The 10,913-nt window shown below is 38.7% G+C and overlaps 1 protein-coding gene across 1 annotated transcript; it reads right to left on the minus strand.

The window, feature by feature from the left end:
* Nucleotides 1-1,373: 1,373 nt before the first annotated feature.
* LOC140332194 (anterior gradient protein 2-A-like) lies at nucleotides 1,374-9,703 on the minus strand. The gene is made up of 8 exons (XM_072413477.1): nucleotides 9,662-9,703; nucleotides 6,387-6,518; nucleotides 5,989-6,052; nucleotides 4,682-4,734; nucleotides 3,936-4,009; nucleotides 2,753-2,816; nucleotides 2,489-2,572; nucleotides 1,374-1,603 (listed from the first exon to the last, which is right to left on the minus strand). Exons 2-8 carry the CDS (start codon nucleotides 6,508-6,510, stop codon nucleotides 1,554-1,556), a joined length of 513 nt encoding a protein of 170 aa, XP_072269578.1. The 5' UTR covers nucleotides 6,511-6,518; nucleotides 9,662-9,703; the 3' UTR covers nucleotides 1,374-1,553.
* Between the last annotated feature and the right edge of the window lie 1,210 nt (nucleotides 9,704-10,913).

Genomic DNA, 10,913 nt, shown 5'->3' on the forward strand with positions numbered 1-10,913 from the left:
TTTTTTTAATTTTAAGAAAAAATCTTTTTCTATTTGTAGCCTTCTGAGGTAAATGTCTATGGTAACCTTTGTTCACAGGCTAACACTAATAACGATATTCTTCTATGAATATCCAGCCATTCATGTCCATGCCTTGGAGTAGGAAGGAAAAGCTGAGGGGGTAGAGCTGGAAATGCCAGACGTGGCCTATGCGGAGCTAAATCTTATGAGTGGCCCGTCGCTGAAACTTCCCCTTCATTTAAATAGCGCCGCTACTAAAATTCCCGGCATTATTTGGGTCTATAAAACAGTCCAATGGGGGGCCACACATAGGCAGAGAGCCGGCTGGTCTATAGACGCGAGTGATGCAGGGAATTGTAATAGCGGCGATATTTCAATGCAGCGGCGGGCCAGCTGCAGCTCTTATTTATGATTCCTTTGGGGGCCAAACAAAAAAAGATGTTGGGGCCAGATTTGGCCCCCGGGCCAGAGTTTGACACCCCTGCCCTAAATTGTAAACTCTTCATGGCAGAGTCCTCTTCTCCTTCTGTGTCACTGTCTGTATCTGCTTGTCATTTGCAACCCCTATTTAATGTAATGTAGTCACCCTGGGACAGGAAACATTTTATTGCCAAGATCATCTAGTGAAAATAAAGGAAAGAAATGAATGCAACCACCACATCTAAGGACTAGAAATCTGCAATATATGACATTTTTGTTTGTTCCTACTACATACTAACCTTCATCAATATTGCTCTAGATCAGTGTTCCTCCAGAGATTGTGGCAATGAGCAATCTGCTCCTCTCAGGTCAGTATAAGTGACACCAATGATCTTTTTGGCTATCTGTAAGGGTGACATTCTTCCCAATGGCCAGCAATGTAAGAGGAATTCTTCCCACTGACCACCACACTAATACATTGTGAGCTGGGGACATAAGGACTTATAGAAGGAGTTCCCTGAAAGTTACTTCAAGGGTTCACCCATGTTGAGAAACTCTGTTCCAGATAAATGACATTTATTTGCATGAAGGTCATTTCAGTATATCTACAAGTTCATATATATCATATACAATGTATCTAATATATTACATTTGCTGGCCCGTACCAGGCCTAATCCAAAAATTGAACCTATTTTTTGTCATAGGTATGAGATAGAACGTTTGTGACCCCAACCCAAACATATGATTGGACCCTAAAGCCGGGACGTCCCTTTTCTTCCTCTACGTTAGATTGTGAGCCCCTTTGAAGGACAGTGAGTGACAGCTATTGACTTTGTACAGCGCTGTGTAATATGTTGGCGCTATATATAATAATGAATGTTTAATACTGCCATTCATGGGTGGCTTACCATGCTTATATTTTCACTAATAAGAAAAAGCACACAAGACACAAATACTTAAATAACCCGGGTTGATTTATTTTAAAAAAAAGTAAACATTAACACAAGTTGAAAAACAAAAATAACCTTCCTCCGTAAACCACTAAATCTGTTGGTTGGCTGTGAAATGAAATCTCATGGACACATCCATAATATGAATATATTTCTATAAACTATATAAGTTCATGAAGATCTCTACAGCTCGGTCTTCAGCAGCTTCAAAGCTTTCTTCATGTTCTCAAAGACTGCAAAATAAAAAGAAGTCAAAGTAAGAAGCGTTTAAGAGTGATCAAAAAACAAAATTCTTAAAGGATCAATCCATTTATTGAAATCATGGAGGCTCCTTGGTCTCCCAATGCCTGATTAGGCAGACAATATTCAGAAAATTCCTAAATTGATTTAAACAGGAAAGCAGTGCACAGCTTCCATAATGCTAGGTGGGTGGAGCTGAGAATGAAGATTTATTTATATCCCTGCTAAAGCTCCAATGATTTAAGAAAACTATGACCAATCAACAGATTCCAATTTAACTGTCTCTTTAAGAAAAAGTAATTATACATTTCAATGTGGCTTTTGACCTCTTGCTCCTTTCCTTCTTTTTACCTAAATCTGTGATTATAGTGCCATCTGCTGGTGAATTATGGTATTGCCACATTGACCATTCTCTATTATTATTACACAGTATTTATATAGCGCCATCATATTACACAGCGCTGTACAAAGTCCATAGTCGTGACACTAACTGTCCCTTAAAGGGGCTCACTATCAAATGTCCCTACCAAAGTCATATGTCATCAATGTAGTCTATGGTCAATTGTTTTGGGGGGAAGCCAATTAACCTAACTGCATGTTTTTGGAATGTGGTAGGAAACCCAGGTAGACACTGGGAGAACCTGCAAACTCCATGCAGATAGTGTCCTGGTCAGGATTCGAACCTGGGATCGAGCGCTACAAAGGCCAGAGTGCTACCTCTGAGCCACCATGCTACTTAATCCAAATTAAAAAAAAATTGCCTTTATATCCACTTTAATGGAAATAAAACGTAGTTGAAAGGCTCCACCAAAATTTTAGGTTTCACACAGCTTTGTAATAAGGGGGCCAGGAAGGACAGGGACCCCTCATCCACTTACGCAGTTCGATGTCGGTAGGCTCGTAGGTGTAGCGGTGGTTTGAATATTTCCCGGGAATATCAGCTCTGACGACGAGGGAAGGATCTGCAATACGTAAGATAGAAATTCAATAACACGTATTATAATTAAAAGCTTCATTATTGTCCAATAATATTATTATTAATAAACAGGAGTTATATAGCGCCAACATATTACACAGAGCTGTCCTAAATTAGGAATTGAATATAAAGTTATCATTGTTCTTTAAAAAGAAAGAAAACTCACCAACAAATACAATCTTTGGCACATACTGTCCATCCAGGAACAGGTTTTTGTCTGTGGGGTCATACTAAAAAAAGAAAAAAATAATGATCATAAATCATCCTTACTAAAACCTTCCATTCAATCATTCATTGCTACAGATTATTATATTCATTGCTATTGTCCTCAATATGACCTTCTGCACTCTCGTCCCCCTGCTCCTACCCCCAGAACTCACTTCCTTATGAAATCTGCCCATAGCATTAGGCTGAAGTTCTGCCAACCTCTGTAGAGGATGTTGGAGATTTCACTTTTGATCAAGGTGCCTGACTGTCCTGTAATGGGATGCCAGGGGTCCTAAAACACATGGGCTGATCACGTGACCATGGTACAATTTGCCAAAAAAAAGGACCTAGAGTGCAAAATCACATTGTCATTTTTTAATATTGAGGGACCTATTTGGTTTATTCCCAGGATCCCTGTGATTTATAATTAGGAGGGGGAATGATTAGGGGGGAGGCATTTTCCAAACAATTGCAAGGTCTGAAGTCACCCCAAACCCCCTCAGTTCCATGTACTGTCCCCATGTTCTGCTGGGTTCTATTCATGCCTCTCTCTTCCACCTGCTGGGACAAAGGACGGCTGACCTGATATAAGGAAGAATTATCTGGGAGCTGGGCTTACAGAATGACAATGTAACACTCTATGTGTGGTCAGTAGATTACACTGCCATATAACTGACACCCCTGAGAATGTGTGAGAAGAGGTATAACCCCATCCAATGGGAATCATATCTACCTTCAATTGATGAATGTTGGACATTTTTTTTAGAAAATTTGGCTGCACAACAGAACATTGCCAAGAAAACCGATTTTACAGCCCGCATACACAAAGAATTAAAGATAAAGTTTAATTTGCTTTTATTTTGCTTCCCCTGGGCCCTCTTCTATAATAAAGACTGGTCATTGCTATTCTCAAGCCTTGTGCATGGTGACCAGTCTTGTCTCCGCCCCCTCTGTAGTTCTCTACAGGCAGACTGTGGTGGGTGGAGCATACTGGCCCTTCCCCCTGCTCTGCTCAGACTATGCACAGCCCAGCGAAGATGTCACTGCCACCTTTACAAGGTAAAATCTAGGTTTTCAAAGGTATTTGGAGCTCAGAAATGTGTTTTTAAAGGACTGATAGAAAAGGAGATTTTAATACTTACAACAACATTGATGAGGACAAATCCTTCAGCCAGTTTCTGGATTCCTTTGTGCTCGGCGAAGGCTTTCTTTAGGGCTGCAGGGAGCAGATAATAATATGAATTACAATGCCCTTCTATGTACAAGGTAATATTAATTTCCTGTTCTATATCATTATACACAGCGGTGCCGATCTTTGCATTCTGTGCTCCTTTCATCTCGCCGCACCACTCATCTCTTTCTAACCAATAAAATTGTGTATAATGCATTGCAATTCTTTTTCTATTTTAGAAATATTTGAAATAATTAAAAAATCTTCCTATTGGATAAAAGTATATTTTTAATTTTAATACAGCATGGAAGGACCAGAACCATCATCAGGTATTTATTGCTGCTTTGTCCCTCGGATTCATCAGGATCCTTGATAAGGACTGCATGATGGTATATGGTGCACCGGTGACACCGAATATACTAAATCCTCTGCCAGGTGCCACTCAATGAACCTGATTTATCAAAACTCTCCAAGTCTGGAGAAGATAGACTATCATGGGAGAACCTGAGTGATCCAACAAACCTGGAATGGATCTGGTCCAGGATTGAAACATCTGCCATCTAATAGTAAATGACTAAAAGAAATCCATTCCATGTTTTCTGGATCACCCAACTCCTCCCATGATAGTCTATCATCTCAAGTCTTGGAAAATTTAAATAAATCAGCCCTAATGTTCAGATTCCACCATTGTTTAGGCTTTATCATTATTTTCTTTACCTTGTGAATGTGGGCAGTCTTCTCTGTGGTTAATGAGCATCAAAGGTTTGTTTCTGGAAAACAAAAATAAGTTCTATTTTATTTAGATAGCAATAAAAATGTTATGTGCAATACAGAAACAGTTAGAAATTATACACAATTTTTATTATTAGTTGTAAAATATTTTGTTATCTTTTATTATTAATATAATATTATTTTAATATATATCGTATATATTAAAATAAAATATGTGATTTTTTTTTATTATATGATTTATTATTTGATTTATTATCTGCTGGATTTTTTTTTGCTCCAATAAAAGCACTTTTTTTATAATTTTGTTTTACATTTTGAAATATATATTGAGTTTTAAATATGTAATATAGATGTATATGTTATAAACATAGAACATATTTAATAAGCCCTATTGGGTGTAATAATTTAGCAATCAGATTCATAAAGCCAAAGAAACTCCTGGAGGGGCCCTTTCATTTGCACCAATTCCAACAAATGTTCAGTATAGAAACATTGTACTATTGCCATGTTTGCAATAACAAAATGTGATTTCTGCAGCAAATAAAATCACATAAATTATACCCTATTAAAAGAAACTGAAAACAATTGTAGCAAATTTATATTCCAAAATGTAGTAATAAAGTTTAGTCTAGAGAATCCTTTCCCAACATTTTTACTTTGTGAAATAATTATTAAATTCTCAAGGTGTAACATTTTTTTTTTTACCTCCAACCCCTGGTATATTAGCCTGGTCAATAAGTCAAAGAATGTTTAAAATAGAATAAGCAAAATGTCATGCTGAGCATATTTCTGCAGATAATTTTGTTGGCAATATTCCTAAAATGAATGAACTCCAAAGAAGAAAAGAAAGTGACCCTTTACTTGACGGGAAAAAAAACCCCTTGAATTGGTGGCTGGGAGAATATTGCTCCCAATACAAGGAACCTCTGGCAACCTCAGAAGGAACCACAGAATTCCATGGAACCCCGCAGTGTTGTGTTTTTTAACTATGGTTCCTCCTGAGGTTGGCTATCTGTAAGAGTGACATTCTTCCCAATGGCCAGCAATGTAAGAGGAATTCTTCCCACTGACCATAACACTAATAAATTGTAATCTGAGGATATAAGGAATTATAGAAGGGGTTCCCTGAAGATCTAAAAGTTATTTTAAGGGTTCCCTATCAAGAAAGGCTGCTGTAGAGTATAACTCATATCATATAGAAATCATGACAATAGAAAAACATGAATACTGTAATAATATAATCTGACACAAGATGGCAGTCTAGCAATAGATTGAATTGTCCTGAGACTGACCCTGATTTGGCTTTGAACAAGGCTTCCTCATAGGTCTGCACCCATTCCAGGTTGTCACCCCACCCTGCAGGAAGAAAACACAAAAAATCAGACAATGAAGTGATTTATTTATTTTTTGCTGTATATTCAGGCAATACAAAGCATGGGGAATTTGCACTTCATTCATTTTATTATTATTATAAATTTTACACAGTATTTATGTAGCGCCATCATATTAAGCAGCGCTGTACAAAGTCCATAGTCGTGTCATTCATTAAGCATAGACTTGTTAATCACTTCTAAGAAAAATCTGCAGACCGGATCCAGGAACAAGGACATCCAGGCCTTGGAGTTGTCTGCACATAGAAAAGTTGCAGAACAACTTTTTGGTGTTTTATTATTTGTTGTTCCGTTCTTACCTCTGGACAGAGTCTGGGGCCGCACTGTTTCTGTAGCTGTCTTGTCTTTTGGAGATTTCTCTTTGGCCAGAGACAGTGAGGTAGCCACGAGTAGGACAAATACTGACTTGATGATGGACTCCATGTTGGGTGCTGCAAAAAAAAAAAAAAAAGTTTATTTGCAACATAACTTGGAAAAGTTGGTCGGCACCAATTAAATCCCAATGGGAAAACTTTACAAACTTTACACAAACTCTGCTACATTAAATCATAGGAATCATATTGGAATTAATGTAAGACTTTGGGCTCTTTTTATAAAGCAGGGAGTCTGATATTCCCTAAAACATCAATTACTGCCATTGAAACACATAGACCTGGAAGATTCTCCTCCAGGGAATGTTTAAGGGAATGTCAGATTCCCTGTTTTATAAATAGAGTCCTATATTCAGCAATGTGTACAGGACAGGAGCTTGCTCTACTCAAACAGATTTAAAGTAACTTGGTGGAAATGATCATTTCCTAGGCAGCCAGCCTAGGCATTAGATCACATGATCTCTGCTAAAAGCTATCAGTCTGATCATGTGACCAAATGCCTAGTTTGTTTCATCCTAGTTTGCTATGCCAACTATTGGAATTGATTTACTAAAGGAATATTGGTAACCCTTACACTTAATTTATTAAATGAGATGAAGCTGTGCAGGCTTTAAACATCCAATCACATGCAAGAGAAATCCTGTCCTTGCATGTGATTGGGTATTTATTGCAAAGTGAATTTTCTCTGCATTCACGCTAAGTGATTTATCCTTTGCAAGGTGATAAGTTGCATTGGTAAGTGAACAGTCTGGAGTAAATCTTTAGTAAATCAGCCCCAATGAGTGCTCCTGTGATTCCCCTTGTTAAGTAATAATTCACCACTATGCTAACCTTTTATCTATCAATAGTAAAACTTATCTGATTTATAGCCAGCATTAGTAATACAAAGCACTCAGACATTATAGATTTGCTATAGATCAGAGATCTCAGTATCTTGGTTCCTGCTCTCCAAGCATTTCTTCTTCTAGGCTGATGACCTCCGCTTACTTATTAACTGATGTGGACGTCATGGGCTGCGGAGGATCTCCAGGATGTGGCTGGGGAAAACTTCCTGATCTGGGATTATAAATAGTTTGATTGTCTCAGTTGTAGCAGCCAATCAGATATTTGCTTACAAAATCCTGACTTGCAGCCCATGGATTGCAGCTAACTTCTGATTTGTTGCTGTGAGTAGCTCTTTAGATTCAATTTAAATAATGACTTCTATTGGAAACATTCAGGAATTTGTCATTTATTTTTATTTATTAGAATAAAGGGCTAGTCAAGCCATAACTGATGAAGAGGTAAACCCCCTCACAGCCTCACCTTCCCTATAGGGGGCGCTAAGTTCCCAGGTCTGTGCGCCTGCTTTGTCCATTATAGGAGCTTCTATTGTACCTGTGCTGAGTTCCCAGGTCTGCAAACCTGCTGTGCCCAAATATAAGGGAAGCCCACTATCGGTGATGGATTTTTTAATATACAATATATAATATAATATAAAGGGACTGTAACAGACACAAAGGTGAGTGGGGGCACAAAAAACTCCCAGGTGGTCCCAAATTATGGCTGAGGGATCTCTCTGGGGACACAGGGGTGCACCAATGTCCTCCTATAACTGAAATATTGACCCTATCACTAAAGCACCATTTGGATTCTTTTTAGAACCCCTCTAGACCCCTTTTTGTTTGGATCCTTGCATGGTGACAATGGGGGTGGTCCTACCTCCTGGACTTTTCAGAAGCTCTGTAAGGAAGCCTGGGCTCACGGGAAGGGGGTTGGATAACACTAGGCATCATTCATGCAGAAGATAGAGATGTATGGCAGAGTAAGTGGCTATAGCACATCAGAGCATAGAGATGATGGGCATTACTCAGAAACCATTTTATGATATGTGTAGGGGGTAGACTATAATTAAAAATAAACAATTCACTGTAGTTTGTTTTAAAGTATAATTGAGGGAGATTTCTGCAATATTAATTGGGTGAAAATTGTCCAGCAACCTAATCTCAGGTGATTTGTCCTTACTATGCTGAACCTTCATCATCAGATATTTTTCCTAAAACGTATTATCACTTATCAATATCAGAAAATACATGGAAATTAATATTTCATTCATCACATTTCTATTGGTCCATATCACATGATCACATGACTCCCCTCCCCTGCAGAGCACTTAATGAATAATAATAACTTTGTATAATAATATTGAAATCTGCAGAACTCCCACATTACCCCTCCATGATGACAATCATTTTATCATTCCTTCTGTACAGATAAGGCAATGCACCCCCAATAACTGATAATAAAGGAGAACCCCATCACAAATATTTAATAGTTTTCTGTGTCCCCATCATGAAGAATTCCTTTAATTCCAGGCCCAGAGACAAAATCCCATCTATGACCGCTAACACTGGAAGAGGTGAATTATTTCATTTGACTCTATTGGTAAGACCCCTTCATGATCTGCCATGGTGACCCTTACCATGGGCTCAGGTGGAGTAGAAGGGGATCTGCCAATGAGTGACAACTATTATTCCTAGATTGTAAGCTCTTCTGACCAGGGTCCTCTCCTCCTCCTGTGTCACTATCTGTATCTGTCTGTCATTTGCAACCCCTATTTAATGTACAGCGCTATGTAATATGTTGGCGCTATATAAATCCTGTTTATTAATAATAATAATAATAATATAATAAGACTTTTGATTTCTTTTGGGAGATTTTCATTTTTGTTATTTCCAAGTAAATAAATAGAGATCAACCTATGGGGGGTGAAGGAAGCAATTATAGATTTGTCACCCTTCCTCTCTCTATACAAAAAATAAAAAGGAAGAATTTGACAATAATGCACCTTAGCATGCAAGTTGAATTTTTTTTTGCATCAAATGGTGAAAAAGAGTGATTCCTGCATTGAATCTCATGATTAGGAGTTCTGAAAATGTCTTTCCCAAATTTCAATAAACAACCTGCAGATTTGCTATCGCCCGCTGTGCAAACATTCTATCTCGCTAATTAAATCGTCTCCTTGGTGACACGAAATGAACGCAGCCAAAAGAGAATAAAAACAGCCTTTGTGCAGCCAGGACAGTAATTCCATAGAAAATAATTAATTTTCTCAATACCCCCCTCCCCCACCCCTTCTCCATTCCCACTAATTGTACTTTTTTCCCATCCAGGTAACCTGAATCTAATTCCTGCAAGAATGAATGAATTCAGAGCCAACTCACCTCCTCTCCAAAGTCAGAGATAGCTTTTCAGCTTTGAGTGTGTGACTTGTAACTACTCACCTGGGTTTTATATACACCTGTGCACACATTGGCCCCTCCCACTTATTTACATATATACACCTGCATACCTCCAGTGTCTCAGGTACACAATAATCTGCTTATCAGATGACACGGAGAAAGCAGCCCCTCCCTCGGCAGAATCTCACGGCATTTCTTGCCTGGGAGCGGTTTTAATATTTTTTCCTTTAAATGGTTGGGCCGTCCGCCAAGTACAGGTAAGCGTAAATCGTGAATAGGGATTTACCTGAAGCCTGATTTGGCTGCAGGTGATTGGACAGCTTCTTACCTGCAAGTGAAAGTGAGAGGTAAATGTGTCAAATTGAACGACTTATGTGACACCGCAATTCTACGCAATGCCAATGGATGAGGCGCCCGGCTACCTGTGCATCAGGTGCCGGAGCATTTAAAGCCAAACTCCAGGCAAGGCAAGGGGACCTAGGTTTTTCTCTGCTGCATTTCATTAAAACTTACAGGACTTGTCTCTCCCCCAGCATCAATGAAAAGAGAAGCAGCAGACTGATGAGCTCTTCTCTCTGTCCCTCTGCTTCTAAATAGCATGCTTCTTGTTCACACATCTGATTGGCTCCTTTTGCTGCTTCCCCTATCCTCCACTTTGAGCTCTTACATTCAGAAAATACCAAATCCATTTAAAATAAAGAATCTATTACTGTGGATTTGATAAGTATCTATAAAATGAATCTGAGTTTATGGTTTGTGAATCTCTATAACATTGGAATTTTGTATCTCTAGGTAATTGAATTAAGTTGTGAATTGAACAGGCCAAGGGCCCCAGTCATTTTGCTATGGGGCCCCATCATTCATCATACATTATATGCATTGTTCTCAGCTATACCAATCAAACTCATCTATGTTATAGAGATGAGGGGGGGGGGGGGGGGGTTCTGTAGTCCTGCTACACATCCTGCCCTAGCATGGCAATGCTGCTCCTCCATGGATAATAAACACAGAGTGTTGTCACTCTGGAAAAGAAAACTAATGCAGCCACCGCATCTAAGGATGGCAAACTGCAAAATATTCGTTGTTGCGTTTTGGGGGTTTTGATACACTTTTTTTTTTTTTAATTAATTTCCATTATTTGTGTGATCCGCAGTGAGGGGTCCACAAACAGCCAATGAGAATTGCAGCTCAGGATGAAGCCTCCGCCTATCCAATCATGGAATTTTGAGATCAG

Source organism: Pyxicephalus adspersus, chromosome 5 (genome assembly GCF_032062135.1).
Source record: "Pyxicephalus adspersus chromosome 5, UCB_Pads_2.0, whole genome shotgun sequence".
NCBI lineage: Eukaryota > Metazoa > Chordata > Amphibia > Anura > Pyxicephalidae > Pyxicephalus > Pyxicephalus adspersus.